This window comes from Garra rufa, chromosome 11 (genome assembly GCF_049309525.1).
Source record: "Garra rufa chromosome 11, GarRuf1.0, whole genome shotgun sequence".
In the NCBI taxonomy this organism is placed as follows: Eukaryota; Metazoa; Chordata; class Actinopteri; order Cypriniformes; family Cyprinidae; genus Garra; species Garra rufa.
In genome coordinates, this window is record NC_133371.1 from 39,376,046 (window position 1) to 39,399,478 (window position 23,433).

Consider the following 23,433-nt stretch of genomic DNA (forward strand, 5'->3'; position numbering starts at 1 on the left):
CTAAAATCTGAGGGTGCAAAAAAAAATCTAAATATTGAGAAAATCCCCTTTTAAGTTGTCCAAATTAAGTTCTTAGCAATGCATATTACTAATCGAAATTAAGTTTTTATATATTAACGGTAGGAAATTTACAAAACATCTTCATGAAACATCTTTATGGTTTTTGGTTTTGTTGTCCAGGGTCACATATTATTAATGGTAAAAACAGTTCCCTTTCGATACTTTCACTCGTACTGCGTCTGTAAAGACGCTATGGGAAAAGCTCCTTTTCTCCTGAGACTGAAGCATTTCAATAACGCAGTGTAACTGCACGGCCATTGGTTCGTGCAGTGTTAAAGAAACGAACCAATGGCTCGGCAGCGGAGATGCACAAACCTATGGCGATGATTCGCGCCCGATCGCGCCAAAAGGGGCGGAGCATCTGGCTATATAAGCGAGCATTTCGCCATAGGGAACTCAGATCCTTCTTCTTCAGCGACGACTTCTGATCTTCGCAGAGACTGACTACGCAGACTTCGCTCAAGCAAGCCTCTTCTTCGCCGTTGACGAGCCTCGCAGCGGATCTTCACTGCTCGGCGGATTGACGCTCCGGAGCTGATTCCCTGCTGCTATCCGGCGAACATCTAAAAGAGCAAATTAAGAGCAAATTTCTACGGCGTTGTTCCAAATGCCACGGCGTTTTTGTCGCTCGTGCAGAGCCCCTCTGCACGCCGCTGACACTCACGCTGAGTGCGTCTCGTGCCTGGGTCACGCCCACGCTGAGGCTGCGCTCAATGAGACGGAATGTTCCCACTGCGGGAATATGAGTCTCACTTCCCTCCGCTCGCGGCTAGCTTTCTTTTCAGAGAGCGACGCCGCTTCTCGCGCCCTCCCGCTTACTTCCTCGCAAGAGCCTGCTAGGAAGAAGCAGCGGGGCAAGAGATCTAAGAGCGTGGTGACAGGCGAGCTCACGCCGGCTCAGACCCCGCGTGCCTCGCCTTCACCACATGGAGAGGAATCGCCAGTTCTCTTCCTGCATCCTGACCAGCGTCCCTCTGCGGCTGCGAGCGATCTGGTCTCCTTCGGAGGAAGTGAATGCGAGGATGACAGCATGTCATTGGCCGCATCTGACGCAGAGGAGTTGTCGGGCTCTTCCCATGACCCCGCCCCCTTGCCGTCTGCGCAATCCAGCGCCGCCAGCGCCGGTATGGACGCCGAACTGTTCCGCGTCCTATCTAAAGCTGTTGAGGAGCTGGATCTTCAATGGTCTCCTCCCGAGGAGCCCTCTAGGAGCCGGTTGGACGAATGGTTTCTGCCGGGGCGCCGCCAGGCCCCTCGTCAGCGAGCTTCACCATTCTTCCCCGAAGTCCACGACGAAATCTCTAAGTCCTGGCGTGCTCCATACTCCGCCCGCCTTCATACTTCCTCTTCTGCTGCCCTCACCACGGTCGATGGCGCTGAGGAAAAGGGCTACGAGAAGCTGCCCCCGCTGGACGAGTCAGTTGCTGCGCACCTTTGCCCGCCCACCGCTATCGGTTGGAAGGCGAGGGCGTCACACCCGTCTAAGCCTTGCAGGACGACCTCTACCCTCGCTGGACGAGCGTATTCGTCTGCTGGACAGGCAGCTTCAGCGCTTCACTCTATGGCGGTACTCCAGGTGTACCAAGCAAAGCTCCTCCGCGGTCTGGACGAGTTGAACCTGGACGATTCCCCGCTCAGAGAGATACGTAGCGCTACGGATTTGGCGTTACGCGCCACGAAGATGACGGCTCAGGCGATCGGGCGATCGATGGCCAGTTTAGTGGTGCTGGAGCGCCACTTGTGGCTTAACTTGACGGAGATCAAGGACGCGGATAAGGTCGCCTTCCTTGACTCCCCCATCTCGCCGACCGGCCTGTTCGGCCCAGCTGTCGAGGGTTTCGCGGAGCGCTTCACCGCGGCGCAGAAATCGTCCCAAGCTATGCGACATTTCTTGCCCAAACGCTCGAGCTCTGCAACGGCTCCTAGTCGCCCCAAGCCGGCGCCGACTCAGCAGCCTGCGAAAGCCACGCCCCCAGCTGCGCAACCAGCGCCTCAGACGGAGCTCCGTCCTCGGTCACGCCCAGCCAAGCGCTTTCCCTTCCCTAAGCGTCAGGGACCTCGGCCAAGAGTGGTGCTGGACCAGGCGCCGCCAGCGTCTTCCTGATCTCAACAGCAGGAAGAGGGAGGGGCCAAGTCTCGCAGCAGCCGGACCAGCCCCCAAAGTGCCTCTTTTAAGCCCTTCTACACTCCGTTCTGTTCCGAGTGTAAGGGAGCTCATGTTTGTAAAAAATGTAGCTGTAACTCACGGGCCCTTTATATCAGTGCCCTTACAGCAAACCGCTGTGATAGCGGGAAAAATAAAAAACAAACATTTTCAAGAAAAGAGCAAATTTCCTCTTCCAATGCTTTCAGACAGCATACAGCTGTGCGAACCATTGCAGCCCCTAGCGACACGATCCGCGGCATGGCAAGCCATCCCCGGAGTGTCAAAATGGGTTTTGGGTATAATAGATCGAGGCTATGTACTCCAGTTCGCTCGAAGACCTCCTCGCTTTCATGGTGTGATCACCACCTCAGTTCGCAGCAAAGACGCAGACGTCTTGCGATTGGAGGTAAAGAATCTGTTGGCCAAGGGCGCCGTGGAAACGGTCCCCCCAACACAGAGCGAGTCAGGTTTTTACAGCCGTTACTTCCTCGTTCCAAAGAAGGATGGCGGTCTACGCCCCATCCTCGACCTCAGACAGCTGAATCGCGCCCTCATGAGACGGCCGTTCAGAATGCTTACACTAAAACAGATCCTCTCGCAGATACGCAAAGGGGACTGGTTTTGTTCACTAGATCTGAAGGATGCATACTTCCACATTCAGATCGCCCCCCATCACAGGCAATTCTTGAGATTCGCCTTCGAGGGAGTGGCATATCAATATACAGTCCTTCCGTTCGGACTGTCGTTAGCCCCTCGCACGTTTACAAAGTGCATGGACGCAGCACTTTCCCCTCTGAGACAGATGGGAATCCGCGTCCTGAACTATCTGGACGACTGGCTCATCCTAGCCCAGTCAGAAAGCGAGCTAACACACCACAGAGCCTTAATCCTCAGCCACTTAGAGTGCCTAGGACTCAAGGTCAATTTTGCCAAGAGCGTGCTGTCTCCCAGCCAACGCATTGCGTTCCTGGGAGCAGTTTTCGACTCATGTCAAATGAAGGCAGCAGTTGCGCCGCAGAGAGCCCAAGCCATTCGCAGGCTCGCGGCTTCCTTCAAAATAGGAGCCCTTCGCCCTCTCAAGGTTTTTCAGAAGATGCTCGGCCTTATGGCCTCAGCATCTCCAGTACTTCAGTTGGGTCTGCTTCAGATGCGCCCCCTGCAGTTCTGGTTGAAGCCAAAGGTTCCTCCTCAAGCGTGGCGTTTGGGACGCCAGCGCATCAAGGTAAATCGGGCCTGTATAGCAGCCCTGGCTCCTTGGAGGTGCGCTCAATGGATGGAACAGGGCGTTCCCCTGGACTTGGTGGTCAGAAGGAAAGCGGTCTCGACAGACGCCTCCAACTTAGGTTGGGGGGCGCTGTGCGACGGCCAGCCTGCTTTCGGCCTATGGTCGAAAGCGGAGAGTCGCCTTCACATCAACTGCTTGGAAATGCTAGCAGTGTGTTTAGGCCTTCACACCCTTCTACCTGCGCTGAAGGGTCACCATGTCTTAGTCCGTTCGGACAGCATGACAGTGGTGTCCTTCGTAAATCACCAAGGGGGCCTCTCGTCGAGACGTCTATTTACGATGGTAGAACGTCTCCTGAAATGGGCTCAGCTGCACTTCCGCTCTCTAAGAGCGACGCATGTGCCAGGCAAACTGAACCAGGGAGCAGACATGTTGTCTCGGAGCAACGTCTCCTCAGACGAATGGACGCTTCACCCTCACACGGTTCAGCAAATATGGGCTGTCTTTGGCAGGGCGCGAGTAGATCTTTTCGCCTCAAAAGACAATCATCACTGCCCAATTTATTTTTCGAAGGAACAGGACGCATTGACCCAAGAATGGCCCAATCTCCTGTTATACGCATTCCCTCCTATCGCTCTGCTGCCACAGGTCATCAGGCGAGTGCGGGAACAGAAACTCAAAGTCCTGTTAGTGGCTCCATTCTGGCAGAACCAGCATTGGTTTCCAGATCTTCCCAGGCTGCTCTCAAAAGCACCATGGCCCGTGCCACTGAGACGAGATCTCTTAACACAGGCGAACAGAACGATTTGGCACCCCCAACCGGAATTGTGGGCGCTGCACGTTTGGGCTCTAGACGGGAGCCTTTAAGTCTCCCTGAGTCGGTTTTGAGTACTATTTCACAAGCTAGAGCACCCTCTACGAGGCGGCTCTACGATCTCAAGTGGTCTATCTTTTCCGCCTGGTGTTCCACCCGCGGTACGGACCCAATTTTATGTGACATATCTGTGATATTGTCCTTCTTGCAAGAGCTGTTGGATAAGGGGAGATCCCCCTCCACGCTCAAGGTCTATGTTGCAGCTATAGCGGTATTCCATGACCTTGTAAACGGTCAATCTGTGGGAAGAAACGACTTGGTCGTTCGTTTCTTAAAGGGGTCAAGGCGGATTAATCCCCCTCGCCCCATCACGGTTCCGTCTTGGGACTTACCCACAGTGTTGAGGGCCCTGAAGGGCCCTCCCTTCGAACCGCTTCAGTCCATAGGCCTTCGCCCCCTGACGTTGAAGACTGCCCTGCTATTGGCATTAGCATCAGTCAAACGCATGGGTGATTTACAGGCGCTCTCTGTGAGCCCCGTTTGCTTGGAATTCGGGCCAAATGACTCTAAGGTCATCCTGAAGCCAAAGCATGGGTATGTTCCCAAAAGTCTCTCTACACCCTTTAGAGACCAGATTATTTCCCTTTTGGCTCTTCCTCCTACGGAGCAAGACCAGGGATTTAACCCTCTCTGCCCTGTCAGGGCTCTGAGATGTTATATAGAGCGTTCTGCCCCTTTTAGGCAGTCAGAACAGCTGTTTGTATGTTTTGGTGGCCGCACCAAGGGGTGTTCGGTCACAAAACAGAGATTATCCAAATGGATTGTGGAAGCCATCTCGCTGGCTTACTCCTCTTTGGGCCTACAATGTCCCATGGGAGTAAGGGCCCATTCAACGAGGGGCATCGCCTCGTCTTGGGCGTGGTCTAGCGGGGTTTCCATTGCAGAGATTTGTGCGGCGGCAGGCTGGGCCTCACCGTCCACATTTGCTAGATTTTATAACTTGGACGTTCCAGTCTTACAGACTCGGGTCCTTTCCACATAGTGGTATGTGTTACCAGTATGTTATATGTAGTGCGTCTTGGCCTCTGTGGAGCTCCAAGTGTACTTATTCCTTGGAACGGATGTTTATCAGGCTATCTGATCGAACAAATTGGCCCTTATTAGCCCTTTAGTGCTAGGGTCATGTTAGTCGTTCCTCTACCTTAAGCACGGCGGGATTGTACTGGTTCCCCATAGCGTCTTTACAGACGCAGTACGAGTGAAAGTATCGAAAGGGAACGTACTCGGTTACTTTCGTAACCTCGGTTCCCTGAGATACGGGAACGAGTACTGCGTTGCTGGCCGTGCTAGGTAGCTGCACGACTCAGTCGTCGCTTCAGTCGAAGTACCTGAGTTCCCTATGGCGAAATGCTCGCTTATATAGCCAGATGCTCCGCCCCTTTTGGCGCGATCGGGCGCGAATCATCGCCATAGGTTTGTGCATCTCCGCTGCCGAGCCATTGGTTCGTTTCTTTAACACTGCACGAACCAATGGCCGTGCAGTTACACTGCGTTATTGAAATGCTTCAGTCTCAGGAGAAAAGGAGCTTTTCCCATAGCGTCTTTACAGACGCAGTACTCGTTCCCGTATCTCAGGGAACCGAGGTTACGAAAGTAACCGAGTACGTTGTGCTGCTTAATATTTTGGTAACACTTTACAATAAGGTTCATTAATGAACATTATTTAACTGCATTACTTAACATGAACTAAGAATGAACAATGCTTCTACAGAATTTATTCATCTTAGTTAATATTAATTTCAGCATTTATTAATGCATTATTAAAATTACATGTTGTGTTTGTTAACATTAGTTACCATGCACCATAAACTCACCCCCTTGTCATCCAAGATGTTTGTCTCTTTCTTTCTTCGGCTGTAAAGAAATTGTTTTTTGAGGAAAACATTTCAGGATTTCAATGCAGCTTCAATCTTGCGAAATGATCGATAATGGCAATTTAAATGACAATTTTTATATTTTTTAACCTCAAGCGGTCCTCTCGTCTTTATTTGCCTGAACTCATTTTTTAAGACAGTTTAGGTATGTCGAAAAACTCCCATCTCATTTTCTCCTCCAACTTCAAAATCATCATACAGCGCTGTTTTACCTTTTTCTTTGTAAAGGGTCTTTGATCTTTGCACATTCACTTTGTAAACACTGGGTCGGTGCTTCTGCAGCATTGTAGGACGATTTTGAAGTTGGAGGAGAAAATGAGATGGGAGTTTTTCGACATACCCTAACTCTTGAACCGGAAAAAAACAGAGTTCAGGCAAATCAAGACAAGAGGACCACTTGAGGTTAAAAAGTATATAAATTGTCAATTTTTTTTTAGAAAATAACTGATCGTTTTGCTACATAAGATCCTACTTCCTTGGCTGGGATCGTTTAGAGCCCAATTTCTTTATGACTGAAGAAAGAAAGACATGAACATCTTGGATGACAAGGGGGTTAGTAAATTATCTGTAAATTTTTGTTCTGGAGGTGAACTTCTCCTTTAACTACGATTAACAAAGATTAATAAATACTGCAATAAATGTATTGTTCATTCATATTAGTTAATACATTAACTAATGTTAACAAATGACATATTGTTGTAAAGTGTTACCATATTTTTTATAGAAAACGTGTGAAATATTTTTAATAAATAGATAGTTCAGATGTATGATGCCCTCAGCCAAAACTATTTGCTCTGGAACAAATAATAGATTAATGAGACCTAGACTGCCCATTAGATTTACCCAAAACAAATTATATCTCATGTTAAACCACTATAGACATCTGAGCCAGAAGATCTGGCCAAGGTAAGGCTGCTCTCAGTAGGTTCATGAGTGCTGAACGGCTGCTGACGCCCTGGAGCTCACATCTCCGAAAACATCGAAGCAAATTTTTCAAATATAGATGTTATTTTTATTAACAAACTGCATATTAGAAGTCTAAACAAGTACATTCTCACCTAAAAATCTTTAAAAAACCTACATTCTGTGACACAAAAACAGTATTATTTATAAAAGCATAATGGATTTGGGCATCCATTATGACACTCAATGTGAAATACTGCAAGTAGAGTGATACAAACAGTGAAACAGGTGCAGTTCTGTTATCACTAGAATATTGCACCGCTGCAAAAGGCTCTCAGCCAATCAGATTTGAGAACAAGAACTGCTGTATGTATATGTAAATAGATAGATAGATACCAAAACTACATGAAAAATTTGACCACAACCTACATTGTATATATTAAAATACCATCCTTTTACCATCTGATACAATCACTGTACCACCACAGTACTTTTTGTACAGTGCATATGTGTGCATGTGTATGTATGAAAGACAGAGCAACAGAGGGAGGCAGCGCTAGTTTCACGCACAGAAAAGAGAGAAACAGACACAAAGACAGATGGAAAGAGTGAGAGAGAGTAAGAGAGAGAGAGAGAAAGATCGGGCAGATAAAATGACGGGAGAGAGGTTGAGTGGGCTGGTACGCATCAGCAGAAGAACATTCTCTTTGAAGTTCACCATCTTCATTTTTCAAGCGCAGAATCAAAGACGTGTGGGGTTTGCTGTCTGGGGCGATTGAGAGGGAGGCAGGAGGCAAGCCATGCAGGAGAACAGGAGGAAGAAAAAAAGCGTCATCATCATGCAGACAGAGGAGATGGAGGTAGAGAGAGAAAGAGAGAGAGGGGCAGAAAAGACAGAATGGAGGAGCTTGCGGAGGGAGAATGAACGTAGATGTGCTTGGAATCAAAAGAAGGGTGTTGGTATAGATGATCTGCCATGGAGAAAGCGAGAAACGGAGGAAAGATGGAAGAGATGAGAAGAGAAGCCCAGAAGGATTTACAGTTCACATTCTCCTCCCTACAGTGAAGAATTAAGTCCCTCTGCGCTTCCCAGCATTCTGACTCACAAAGTTCACACAGCTGCCCCTTCTCTAGCTTCCTTTCTATCTGTGGAGAGCCTATTATTACTAAAGGTGCTTTCTCACTAGAGCTTTCGGAGGCTGTTTGTCATTCGTTTGGCTGGTTTTCAGAACTCGGATGCACACCTTTTGGCATTTCGTGTGACCAGTGGCAGCCCATTTACACTTGCTATTAACATTTGCTCTGTTCCAAAACCTAGTGAGCTGAAAGCCTTGAATCGAGTTTTCACCTAAAAAGTAAACATTCTGTTATCATTTACTCACCTTCATCGTTGCAAACCTGTATTTCTTCACCTGTGAAATATAAAATACGTTTTGTGGATAGAACTGTATTCTAATAAGCATTAATATGAATAACAATACAAATACTGAGTAAAATGTTCCATCTAATAATATATTTGTGACTGTTGACCACAAAACCTGTCATAAGTAGCACAGGTATATTTGTAGCAATAGCCAATAATACATAGTATGGGTCAAAATTATACATTTTTCTCTTATGCCAAAAATCATTAGGATATTAAGTAAAGATCATGTTCCATGAAGACATTTTGTAAATTGTCTACTGTAAATATATCAAAACTTAATTTTTGATTAGTAATTTGGACAACTTTAAAGACGATTTTCTCAATATTTAGGTGCACCCTCAGATTCCAGATTTTTAAATAGTTGTCTCTCAACCAAATATTGTCCTATTCTAACAAGCAATGCATCAATGGAAGGCTTTCAGCTTTCAGGTATATCATTTATCAATTTATAATTTTCAAAAAAGTGACCCTTATGACTGGTTTTGTGGTCCAGGGTCACATATAATGGTTTCCGCAAAATATTAAGCAGTTTTGTTAAGTTTTAAACGTTGATAATAAAGTTGAAAACATTGTTATATATAAATATCAAGTTCATAACATTGATAATAATTAAAAATGTTTCTTGAGCAGCAAATTAGCATATTAAAATGATTTCTGAAAGATCACGTGACACTGAAGACTAAATAAATGCCATCAGAGAAATAAATAAAATATATTAAAATAGAAAAATAAACCTGGTAATATTTTGCAATATTACTGTATTTGTATCAAATAAATGCACATTTCTCAAAATATCTTCTTTTATGTTCCAGAACTGTCATTTTAGTATTTTATATATGGTTAGATTTTTTGGATTTAGTTTTTTATTTTATTTTGTTTTTAAACATTTTTATTTAATTTACAATTTTGTTGTTTTAGTACCTTAAACTAAATGAGAAATAAACTTAACTAAAATGAGAAATATTGCAACTTGTTGAAATAATTTTAAGTTTTAAAAACCTTATTTTATTAAGTTTATTTATTTGTAAGTTTTATTTAACTATAATAACATGGCGCTGAAAAAAAAACTCATACAGGTCTGAAACAACATGAGGGTGAATAAATGATGAATAAATTATGAATTTTTGGCAGAACTATTACTTAAATTAAATCCATTGAATACACATTTTAACATGCAAATACCAGGTATACAGTTAATTGCAAACATCTCACCTGATCATCTGTGACTGAATCACCCAAAGATAGATATTAAAGGAATAGTGCACCAAAAAATTCTGTCATTATTTACTCACCCTCATGTCGTTCCAAACCCGTAAGACCTTCAATCTTCGAACACAAATTAAGATATTTTGAATGAAATCAAAGAGCTTTCTGACCCTGCATAGACAGCAACTGACACATCTAAGGCCTGGAAAGGTAGGAAGGACATTGTTAAAATAGTCCATATGACATCAGTGGTTCAACTGTAATTTTACGGGTCAGAAAGCTCTTGGATTTAATCAAAAATATCTTAATTTGTGACCCTGGACCACAAAACCAGTCATAATGATTCATTCTGAGTGCTAAATAAATAAGCTTTCCATTGATGCATGGTTTGTTAGAATAGGACGATATTTGGCCGAGATACAACTATTTGAAAATCTCTATAGAGAAAATCACCTTTAAAGGAACACTCCACTTTTTTTGGAAATAGGCTCATTCTCCAACTCCCCCCGAGTTAATAAGTTGAGTTTTACCGTTTTGAAATCCATTCAGCCGTTCTCCTGTTCTGGCGATATCACTTTTAGCATAGCTTAGCATAGATCATTGAATCCTATTAGACCAACAGCATCGCATTCAAAAATGACCAACGAGTTTCCATATTTGTTGTATTTAAAACTTGACTCTTCTTTAGTTATATTGTGTACTAAGACCGGTGGAAATGCAAAGCTGCGAGTTTCTAGGCTGATAAGATTAGGAACTACACTTCCATTCCGGCGTAATAGTCAAGGAAGTTTGCTGCCGTAATATGGCCGAAGCAGGCGGAGTATTATCAGAAATGAGTTCCCAGCTAGTTTAGCATTTGCACATGTGCTGCGTGGTATTACTGCTCCTGCTTCAGCCTTATTACAGCTGCAAACTTCCTTGACTATTACGCCGGAATGGGAGTGTAGTTCCCAATCTTATCAGCCTAGAAAATTGAAGCTTTGCATTTCCACCGGTCTTAGTACACGATATAACTACAGAAGAGTCAAGTTTTAAATAGGACAAATATCGAAACTCGTTGGTCATTTTTGAACGTGATGCTATTGGTCTAATAGGATTCAATGATCTATGCTAAGCTATGCTAAAAGTGATATTGCCAGAACAGGAGAACGGCTGAATGGAATTCAAAACGGTAAAAATCAACTTATTAACTCGGGGGGAGTTGGAGAATGAGCCTATTTCCAAAAAAAGTAGAGTTCCTTTAAAGTTGTCCAAATGAAGTTCTTAGCAACGCATATTACCAATCAAAAATTAAGTTTTGATAAATTTACGGTATGAAATTTACAAAATATCTTCATGGTACATGATCTTTACTTAATATCCTAACAATTTTTGCCATAAAAAAATACATAATTTTGACCCATACAATGTATTTTTGGCTATTGCTACTTAAGACTGGTTTTGTGGTCCAGGGTCACATTTGTATCTCAAAGATAAACAAAGGTCTTACAGGTTTGGAACAACATGAGGGTGAGTAATTCATGTCAGAATTTTCATTTTTGGCTGAACTATCCCTTTAATACCAAGTGTACTATCTACTCTACCACCATCTACTCAAGAATATTCCAGTTCCTTCCAGCAGGACCCTTTTATGGCTTATTGCATGTTAAAAGTGTTAGAAGCGGTTAGCTGGATGTCACAAAGTGCTATTCACAAACAGCTCCTCTTGTCAGTGGTGTTGTGTAAAAACCTTACCCTCTGCGTTAGAGCATTTCTGTGCTGCAAGGAGCCTGTCACATCTCCAAGAGCCCGACTCCTCGAATACCCTAACACACTGTGGCAACATGCCGTTGCTATAGCAATTAGGTCGCCACATGGCATCAAGTGGTGAGGTAATCCAGTAGGGTTACGGGGGGGAGTTCTGTCAACAAAGAGAAAGAGAAAGCAAGATAGACAGAGGGATACAGTACTTCCATTGAGTCATACTCATTTAGACACCAAGCACAAACACGCACAGATATTCGCCCTCGTATTCCAAAACCGCATTATCTTCATTGCTTTCTACTACCTACAAAGGCAACTATCTTCTTAAGCAACATCCAAACTAAAATAGAACTGTTCTGTATATCTGGAACGCTTTACACAGGGAGCAAATGTACTTAAACTTAATCAAGCTTAGATTGGCTTTTTTTGTAATGAAAGACTGGCAAATTGAATGTGTCGTATTGAAGAGGTTGAGAAACTTATAGTGCTGTATAACACCTACTTACAGTTAAAGTTTCTGCTGGAGTTCAAAACAACAGTTGCTAAAACTATAACTATAACATTGCAGTGGTGGGGCTTTGTACATTTAAAATGACAAATATATAAATATTTATAAATATACAGTCAAGCCCAAAATTATTCATACCCCTGGGAAATTCTGACTTAAAAGTTACTTTTATTCAACCAGCAAGTTTTTTTTTTTTTTTGACCGGAAATGACACAGGCTTCTCCCAAAAGATAATAAGACGATGTACAAGAGGCATCATTGTGGAAAAAATATTTCTCAGCTTTTATTTACATCTGAACAAAAGGTGGCATGTCCAAAATTATTCATACCCTTTGCAAACTGTCACAGTCTATGGGAAAATCCAAAGTTCTATACCATTCCAAATAGTCCAAGCTGTTCTAAAGCATCCTAATTATGAAAAAAAAAAGGCTTTTCTATTGATTATTGAGAAGGGTATGAATCATTTTGGACATGCCACCTTTTGTTCAAATGTAAATAAAAGATGAGTAATATTTTTTACCACAATGATGCCTCTTGTACATCGTCTTATTATCTTTTGGGAGAAGCCTGTGTCATTTCCGGTCAAAAAAAAAAACTTGCTGGTTGAATAAAAGTAACTTTAAGTCAGAATTTGCTAGTGGTATGAATCATTTCGGGCTTGACTGTATGTTATTTTACATGCACTAAACAATGCCAATCAGTGTAAAATGCAAAAACAATGGATATATATGACTACCTCAGTGTCCACTTGCTAATTTTGGTGAATTTAGGTACTAAGAATAAAAAATGCTTTTCTGTATTTAAAACAACAATAATAATTTTGAAAAAGGAGAATTATATTTCTCCATGACTAATTGCCCAAACTACACTACTTTTGTCAGATAAAATACCAATACATTACATCAAATTTAATACAAAGTCTGTATTATATACTATATTTGATTAAAAATACAGCAAAAACAGTAATATTGTAAAACATTATTGCAATTTAATAAATCTGTTTCTAGTGTTGTTATATTTTAAATGTAATTTATTCCTGTAATGTCAAGCTGAATTTTAAGCATCATTACTCCAGTCTCAAGTGTCACATGATCAGGATTTTTTGATGAAAAAGAACAACATTTACAAATACACTACCATTCAAAAGTTTTTGAACAGTAAGATTTTTAAGTCTCTTCTGCTTACCAAGCCTGCATTTATTTGATCCAAAGTACAGCAAAAACAGTCAAATTTATAAATATTTTTACTATTTAAAATAACCTTTTCCTATTTGAATATATTTTGAAATGTAATTTATTTTGAAAATTTTATTTTTCATATTTTGAAATGTAATTTATTCCTGTGATCAAAGCTAAATTTTCAGCATCAGTTAATACTTTTATTTAGCAAGGATGCATTAAATTGATTAAAAGTGATGATAAAGACAAAAGATTTCTGACCTGAAAAAAAAAATCTGCTCAGCTGTTTTTAACATAATAATAATAATAATAATAATAATAATAATAATAATAATAATAATAATAATAATAAATGTTTTTTAGCAGCAAATCAAAATATTAGAATGGTTTTTGAAGAATCATGTGACTGGAGTAATGACGCTAAAAATACAGCTTTGAAATCACAGGAATTAATTTACATTTTCAAATATATTCAAATAGAAAACAGTTGTTTTAAATAGTAAAAATTTCAACATTTTACTGTTTTTGCTGTACTTTGGATCAAATAAATGCAGGTTTGGTAATTAAAAATCTCACTGTTCAAAAACTTTTGACTGGAAGTGTGTGTCCAAAAATAAGTATCTAGAGGGAAGTATAATTCTGCTACTAACCTTTTTTAACAGTCGCCTTTGTGTCAGATACACCTGTGCCGCTTCAAAATTACGTCTAGGTTAGGCCTCTCACTAGAATTTGGAAAAAAAAAACTATCAAGACACTCACACAATATGATATTTGTGTTTTTCCTTTTCTCAGACACTTTCAACCCACACACCATGAAACAAAACAATTGCTCGTCCGCCCACCATCGCCACTCACACACATACACACACAATGAAAGCTGGGATTTAACCATCACCTCCATCTGCATCCACTAGATCACTTACAACTAATTAGCCGCCTCTCAAATTCACAGATCCGGAGTAAATATTTATCATGCCTCACAACAATAGATTATTACTTTAGCGATGGTGTATTTTCGGAGCAGCAACAGCAATTGACACTGAGCAGATACAGAAGAGTTTTCACCTTGCTTACATTCCTAACACACACACACACACACACACACACACACACACACACACACACACACACAGTGCAACATCATAATACACTATGAAACAAAGCTATCGCTCATCCACCCACCATTAACACAGACACACACATGCACCACACACACACACACACACACACAAACTGAACTGGCACCACAGGAAGAAAAGCTTGTGTATTTGTTGCTCTCTGGAAGATTTATTGTCATGTAAACAGCGATGTGGGAAAGTCAGGCGTGGATAGCATCTCTGCACTCATACGACTCAATCTCACAACACCGTGTCCAAACTGCCATGCATTTATAGAGCTGGAAAGAGTCATAAGCACATCCACAACTATCTAGCGGAGGTGGTAAACCATAGGCGAGTCTCTAGTGTGCAGTATAGAAACATGTCAAATCAGTGGCTCTCTTTGTGCAAACTGTCCTGCTACAAATCAAGCAATGTCACAGTACAAAAAAAGTGCCTTGTATTACAAGCTTCCCTCTAGGAAATGAACTTTCTGATTTATGAATTATAAACATCTGAAAAGAAGCATGATAAAACTGTTGTTGCTACAATAATACAGTTGAGGTCAAAAGTTTACACCCCCCCCCCCTTTTTAAATCTTTAAAATGGTAATTTTACCAAAATAAGAGGGATCATACAAAATGCATGTTATTGTTTATTTAGTACTGACCTGAATAAGATATTTCACATAAAAGATGTTTACATATAGTACACAAGAGAAAATAATAGTTGAATTTATAAAAAAAAAATAACCCTGTTCAAAAGTTTACACCCCCTTGATTCTTAATACTGTGTTGTCACCTGAATGATCCACAGCTGTGTTTTTTTGTTTAGTGATAGTTGTTCATGAGTCTCTTGTTTGTCATGAACAGATAAACTGCCTGCTGTTCTTCAGAAAAATCCTTCAGGTCCCACAAATTCTTTGGTTTTCCAGCATTTTTGTGTATTTGAATTCTGTCCAACAATGACTGATTTACAACAATGCTCACTGATGCTCCAGAAGGAAACACAATGCATTAAGAGCCAGGGGGGGGGGGGGGGGGTAAGAACTTTTTGAATTTGAAAATCAGGGTAAATATAACTTATTTTGTCTTCTGGGAAACATGTAACATGTAATCTTCTGTAGCTTCGGAAGGGCAGTGCTAAATGAAAAAACATGATATTTAGGCAAAATAAGAAAAATTTACACATCTTCATTATGTTCAAAAGTTTTCACCCCCCGGCTCTTAATGCGTAGTTTTTCCTTCTGGAGCATCAGTGAGCGTTTGAACCTTATGTAATAGTTGCATATGAGTCCCTCAGTTGTCCTCAGTGTGAAAAGATGGATCTCAAATTCATACAGTCATTGTTGGAAAGGGTTCAAATACACAAAAATGCTGGAAAACCAAAGAATTTGTGGGACCTGAAGAATTTTTCTGAAGAACAGCAGGCAGTTTAACTGTTCAGGACAAGCAAGGGACTTATAAACAACTATCACTAAACAAAAAAAAAAACAGATGTGGATCATTCAGGTGACAACACAGTATTAAGAAATCAAGTGGATGTAATCTTTTGAATGGATTTTTTTTATAATTTCAACTATTATCTCCTCTTGTGGACTATATGTAAACATCGTATGTGAAATATCTTATTCAGGTCAGTACTAAATAAACAATAACATGCATTTTGTATGATCCCTCTTATTTTGGTAAAATAATTAACATTTTGCAGATTCTGAAAGGGGGATCTAAATTTTGACCTCAACTGTATCTAGAAACTGATTCTGTCAGCTTGTGTTTAGCATTGTTCCGTCATCTACCACAAGAAAGTAGAGTCCTGAGTCATTTCATTTAAGCAAGTCACAAATCCTTAAATGTGCAACTCGAGTCAAATCATGTAACTGTAGTCTTCTGCTATCTACTTATGACACACCTCTTTATCATTTCTTTCTGCTCTCCTTTCTCTGTGAAGAAGCTCTTCAAAACACAACTGTCAAACTCAGCTGTGCCTGTGTCTGTGGATGTGTGTGTGAGGGTCCTTGACAGGGATGCTGTATCTGAATGGCGACTGTCAGTTGCATAGGTGTGCACAGTAGAGATATGTTGTTTTTAAAGTCCTGAATTTTGGAAACGTCTCGGATGCCAGATTGACATGTTGTGGTACCTCAGAGTCAAGCGGATCATGCTCGGCAGTGATGTCACATCACCAACTCTATGTGTCTCTGTCAAAATGGAAAATAATGTTAGCATGGAGCTTAAAGAGTAACTGACAAGTGTATATTACCTGAGAGAAAGACGAATAAAGAGACTGCACAGGTTGCTACAAAAAAGACAAAAAACTGAAGCCAGCACTTTTCTGTTGAAAACAATAGAGTTTTATATATTATATGCTCAAGTAAGTATTAAAACATACACTGCGGTTGGCGCCGGTGGCCTTGTGGGCAGTGCGCTGACATGTGGCGCGGGTGCACTTCGGGTGTCCCGAGTTCAAATGCCATCTCGTGGACCTTTCCCGATCTTGCCCCCTATCTATCTCCCACTCGTTTCCTGTCGTATCTCCACTGTCCTATCAGGAAAAATGTGAAAAGCCAAAAAACAAAACAAAAAAAAACCATACACTGGAAAAAAAAAATCCATCTAGTTCAACTTAAAAATGTAAGTTCAGCTGCTGAATAGTTTGAGTGCATGATTCGATACGTCACTAGATTCTTTGCTGAATGAATCAGTATTTTGGAACAAATCGGCTGAATTAATGAATCAATGACTCACTGAATGAATGAATGAAAGTTACCTGTCGCCACCTACAGGCATAATGATGAAATCTGCGATAACAGTCACTGAATTATCCCCGCCGTTGCACAATTCATCTAGAACTTATGGAAGCCCATTTCCGCCACTGACTTAAAAATAAAAAGGTAATTGCAACCTTTAATCTCACAATTCTGACTTTCTTTCTCAAAATTGCATGATACAAACTCTTTTTTCTCAGAATTGTGAGATATAAACTCGCAATTCTGACTTCTCTCTCAGAACTGTGAGATATAAACTCGCAATTGCAAGTTATAAAGTCAGAATTGCGAGAAAAAGTAAGAATCGTGAGTTTATATCTCGCAATTCTGACTTCATTTCTCATAATTGTGAATTTATTTCTCAGAACTTAGTTTTTAGACTTAACTCACAATTGCTAGTTTATATCATGCAATTCTGATATTATAACTCGCAATTGTGAGAAACTGTGAGGTATAAACTCGCAATTCAGAAAAAAGTCTGAATTGGGAGTTTTTGACTTTCTCAAAATTGAAGGTTTGTCTCACAATTCTGACTTTATAACTTACAATTGCGAGTTTATATCTCAATTCTGACTTAACTCGCAATTCTCCAAAAAAAGTCACAATTATGAAATATAAACTCGCAAATTCAGAAAAAAGGCTTGTGACTTAATTTCTCATAAATGTGAGTTTGTTTCTCAGAATTGAGGGTTTGTCTCACAATTCTGACTTTATAACTCCCATTTGCACATTTATATCTCGTAATTCTAACTTTATAACTTGCAATTCTGAAAGAAGTCACAATTGTGAGATATAAACTCACAAGACAGAATCGTGAGTTTATATCTCGCAATTTTGACATTTTTTCTCAGAATTGTGAGATATAAACTCGCAAGTCAGAATTGTGAGATATAACCTTGCAATTCAGAAAAAAAGGCAGAATCGTGAGTTTATATCTCACTATTCTGACTATTTCTCAGAACTGTGAGATAAAAAGTCGCAATTACCTTTTTTATTTTTTATTCAGTGGCGGAAACAGGCTTCCATAGGAATGAGCAAACACAGACAAGCAGAGTGATAGCAGCGACACGTCAAATGTAATGTCTTACATACATGACTAATAAGGTAGTAAAAGTGGTTTTCTCCTTCAAAAAAAAATAAGTGCCTGACCGCGGTTTTATACACTCGATGTAATGTAGAATGATGTTCTTTATGCCTTAATGATGATCTTTATGCCTTGTGTCAAAATCTGTAAACAACTTTGTGAATCTCCTACAACGAGAGAGAGGTGAATTATGAATTCATGTTCATCCTCAGTCTGTCTGTGAGTGTTTGTGTCCCTCCGCTCCACAAGCAGTCTGAGTGATTCGTGTCGAGCAGTAATAGACAGAATTGCTCCTCTCACACAGGTTAAACTGCTCTTGCCGGATCTGTTCAGATCAATAGCGCTATTTTAAGGCACCGTCAGACTACAAGACTGATTTGTTGATTTACTGTATCAGTGTCGAAGCATCCCATGACAAAACATGCAAACATCTGTCAGAGAGATATTCTGATCGGCACTGCTCTATTTTATATTGTGGTAGATACTGTTTTTTGTCCATGATATAACCTTGTTCTTTAAATGATAGAAGATATCAAAAGATCATATCGTAAGTGTAAAAAATTTACAAAAAAATCATTATTTTGTAGACTACCATAGAATAAGAAATTTTGAGTTTTAACTTAAGACCAATTTAAGCTATATTTCAATCATAATCCTAAATCTATCCATCCATACATGATCTAATATCTGTATTGTAATCATATTGATCTATCCATCATCCTATTACTCTCCATCTATCACTGGATATTTGTGATAGATAGAGCAATAGATAGATAAATAGACAGATATCTGTTGATCAAACTGTCTCGCTGAATCCTATATGGAAAGCATTTGTCCCACAAAAGGTATGTCCATATCCTTGGAGGCTCTGTGCGAGCTAATTAACCGCAATTAGTGTTTGTAACGGGTAATTATATTACAGTTAATTATCCTGTTACCAGATGCTGATTATTTAATTCAGGGGTGTGCTCAGCATCTGCTGCCAATGAGGGATGATTACACATTATCGAGGGTCGCGTGCCATCAAATTCTGGAACGAACAGATGAGCTGTGAAGAAATGAACTATGGGCCACAGAAGGTTAATTTGATCCAGCATACAATGAAGTTCTCAAATACAGCAAGATGTGTGTGGATTTCATCGCACCTCAGCTGCATGTGTGTGTCTGTGTAAGTGGGTGCGTGAGTGCATGGGTGTTGACATTGACGTTATCTTTGTGAATGATGGGGTTCATAACTTCTAACCTGTTTTCCTTATCTGATGAATCATCATCCAGCAGCGAGCTTTCAGAGACCCTCTGAGCAATTACGCCGTGCAGAGAAAACGCACTGCACCAGGTTTGGATGTAGCCTGCGATTTGTGTGTATACATATAGTCAAAATGACAAAAAATAAGTAAAATAACATGGCACTGGTATTTTTTTTTTAAATATGCAATGTTTATACATACACACATCCCTGATAGAACCAAGTAACTAGCCGAATATGTATTACATGTATGTATTTATTAAAATAATAGCAATAACACGTTATGTACTTATTTTTGCCAATTTAACTGGACAGACAGACAGATAGACAGATAGATAGATAGATAAATGACTGACTGACTGACTGACTGACAGACAGACAGACAGACAGAATGATAAACTACAGATGGATAAATGACAGACAGACCACAGATAAATAGATAAAGGACAGATAGACAGAGAGACAGACCACAGATAGATAGTTAAACGGACAGACAGACAGACAGACAGACAGACAGACAGACAGACAGACAAACAAACAACAGACAGACAGATAGAGAGACAAACAAACAACAGATAGAAAGATAGATAGACAAACAACAGACAGACAGATAGATAGATAACAGACAGAAAGGTAGACAGACAGACAGACAGACAGACAGACAGACAGACAGACAGACAGATAAATGACAGACAGACAAATAAATGACTGACAGACAGACAGATAAACAACAGACAGACAGATAGATACATGACAGGCAGATAGTTAAACAGAGACAGACAAACAAACAACAGACAGACAAACAGATAGATAAACAACAGACAGATATACAGACAGACAGACAGACAGTCAGACAGACAGACAGACAGACCACAGATAGATAAATGACAGATAGACAGATAGATAAAGGACAGATAGACAGACAGAAACACAGACAGAAAGGTAGACAGACAGACAGACAGACAGACAGACAGACAGACAGACAGACAGACAGACAAAAGACAGATAGACAGATAGATAAAGGACAGATAGACAGACAGAAACACAGACAGAAAGGTAGACAGACAGACAGACAGACAGACAGACAGACAGACAGACAGACAGACAGACAGAGAGATAAATGACTGACAGACAGACAAAGGACAGATAGATAAATGACAGACAGACAGACAGACAGACAGACAGACAGACAGACAAACAACAGACAGATAGATAGACAAAATACAGACAGATAGGTAAACAGAGACAAACAAACAACAGATAGAAAGATAGATAGACAAACAACAGACAGACAGACAGATAGATAGATAACAGACAGAAAGGTAGACAGACAGATAAATGACAGACAGACAGACAGACAGACAGACAGACAGACAGACAGACAGACAGACAGACAGATAAATGACAGACAGACAGACAGACAGACAGACAGACAGACAGACAGACAGACAAAAGGACAGATAGACAGACAGACAGATAAATGACTGACAGACAGACAGATAAACAACAGACAGATAGATACATGACAGGCAGATAGGTAAACAGAGACAGACAAACAAACAACAGACAGACAAACAGATAGATAAACAACAGACAGATATACAGACAGACAGACAGACAGACAGACAGACAGACCACAGATAGATAAACGACAGATAGACAGATAGATAAAGGACAGATAGACAGACAGAAACACAGACAGAAAGGTAGACAGACAGACAGACAGACAAAAGACAGATAGACAGATAGATAAAGGACAGAGAGACAGACAGAAACACAGACAGAAAGGTAGACAGACAGACAGACAGACAGACAGACAGACAGACAAAAGACAGATAGATAAATCACAGACAGACAGACAGACAGACAGACAGATAGACAGATAGATAGATAGATAGATAGATAGATAGATAGATAGATAGATAGATAGATAGATAGATAGATAGATAGATAGATAGATAGATAGATAGATAGATAGATAGATAGATAGATAGACAGATAGATAGATAGATAGATAGATAGATAGATAGATAGATAGATAGATAGATCCAGAGACAGAGACAGAGACAGAGGGACAGATCAGCAACTTCTGTCAACACAACTACAATCTCCACAACTTCAATTCTCACTCTTTCTCCTGCCACTACAGAAAAATAATCACTTGTACAAACAGTAGTGACAGTTTCACCATCATCCCTTGAGGGGCATCTTCTTCTCGTCTTTTCTCCCGGTTCACAATATATCATTCTCCCTGAGGCCAAAACATGAGACAGAAGCATCAGCTCCTCTGTGCTCATTTGCCCGTGTCTTATTTTGCAATGTGCTGACCAAGGACGCTTACTCCCAGAGCCCCGAGCTACAGTACAGAGGTGTGTGGGAGACTTCATATGAACGATAAAACCAATACCTAGCACATTAACCCTGACGGAAAGCAGCCCGATTCCTCATCAAGCCCTCGATACGTTCTCCACTCAAAGTCGAACGACATTGCAAAGTCATTTTGTTTAGAGATTTGATGATACTTTTCTTTGCCTACTATAATTGCTTCATGAGCCTGCAGCCATTTACGTACTTACTGATAATAACCAAAGACAGTCATAAAGGGAACTATCTGTTCTTGAGTTAATAATGTGTTTCGTTCCGCTTGATATGTCTGAATTAACATCTCTCTTTCTCGTACTCTCTCTCAAGCTCCGTTCTCCCCTGCCGGCTCGGAGGATCAAGTAAAGTTTGACGCGTATGGCGACGGAATGGGCCGCTACAACATCTTCAACTATCAGCGTGTGCCAGGCAGCGACAAGTTCACTTACATCCAGGTTGGAGAGTGGGCGGAGATTCTTACCCTAAACGAGGGCTTGATCGGCTGGCCGAGGGGAGGGGACGTCCCAACGTCTCAATGCAGTGACCCTTGCGCTCCTAACGAGATGAAGAAGATGCAAGCAGGCGAATACTGCTGCTGGATTTGTACTCCCTGCGAGCCCTACGAATACCTGCCAGACGAGTTCACATGCATGCCCTGCGCACCTGGCCAATGGCCTCGTCCTGACCTGACCGGATGCTATGACCTTCCTGAGGACTACATCATGTGGGAGGACGCTTGGGCTATTGGGCCCATCTCGATTGCATGCGTTGGCTTCATATGCACCTTAATGGTCTTCGTCGTTTTCATTCGGCACAACGACACGCCGTTGGTCAAAGCGTCCGGTCGTGAGCTGTGCTACATCCTGCTGCTGGGCGTCTTCATGTCCTACGTCATGACTTTCATATTCATCGCAAAACCTTCGCCTATCGTGTGCACCCTGAGGCGGTTAGGCCTTGGTACTTCGTTCGCAGTGTGCTACTCCGCCTTGCTCACGAAGACCAATCGCATCGCTCGGATCTTCAGCGGCGTGAAAGAGGGCGGAGCTCAACGGCCACGCTTCATCAGTCCCAGCTCACAGGTGTTCATCTGTTTGTCGTTGATCTCCGTGCAGCTCTTGTTGGTGTCCGTCTGGCTACTCGTGGAAGTGCCTGGCACACGGCGGTTCACGACACCGGAGAAACGTCAGACTGTCATTTTGAAGTGTAACGTACGGGACTCTAGCATGCTGCTGTCGCTGAGCTACGATGTGGTTCTGGTGGTCCTCTGCACGGTCTACGCCTTCAAGACCCGCAAATGTCCGGAGAACTTCAATGAGGCAAAGTTTATCGGCTTCACCATGTACACCACTTGTATCATCTGGCTGGCCTTCCTGCCCATCTTCTACGTCACCTCCAGTGACTACAGGGTACGTCTGACACTACAAAATAAAAATAATTAAAGGGATAGTTCACCCAGAAATGAAAATTTAATATTTATCTGCTTACCCCCAGGGCATCCATGATGTAGGTGACTTTGTTTCTTCAGTAGAACACAAACAAAGATTTAGCAGTCTGTTTGTGATTTAATGGCAGTGGATGGGCACCAAACCTTTGAAAGTAAGAAAAAACATGCACAGACAAATCCAAATTACACCCTGTGGCTCGTGACGATACGTTAATGTCTTAAGACACAAAACGATCAGTTTTTGCCAGAAACTGAACAGAATTTTTATCATTCTTTACCTTTGATACACAG

At 41.3% G+C, this 23,433-nt stretch overlaps 1 protein-coding gene across 1 annotated transcript in view; it reads left to right on the forward strand.

Moving 5' to 3' along the window:
* The window catches only part of grm3 (glutamate receptor, metabotropic 3), a 69,194-nt gene that overhangs the window by 35,240 nt on the left and 10,521 nt on the right, over window positions 1-23,433 (forward strand). Inside the window, exon 4 of the mRNA XM_073851015.1 lies at window positions 22,029-23,104. Coding sequence (XP_073707116.1) covers window positions 22,029-23,104 — 1,076 coding nt within the window. The remainder of the gene's footprint in view (window positions 1-22,028; window positions 23,105-23,433) is intronic.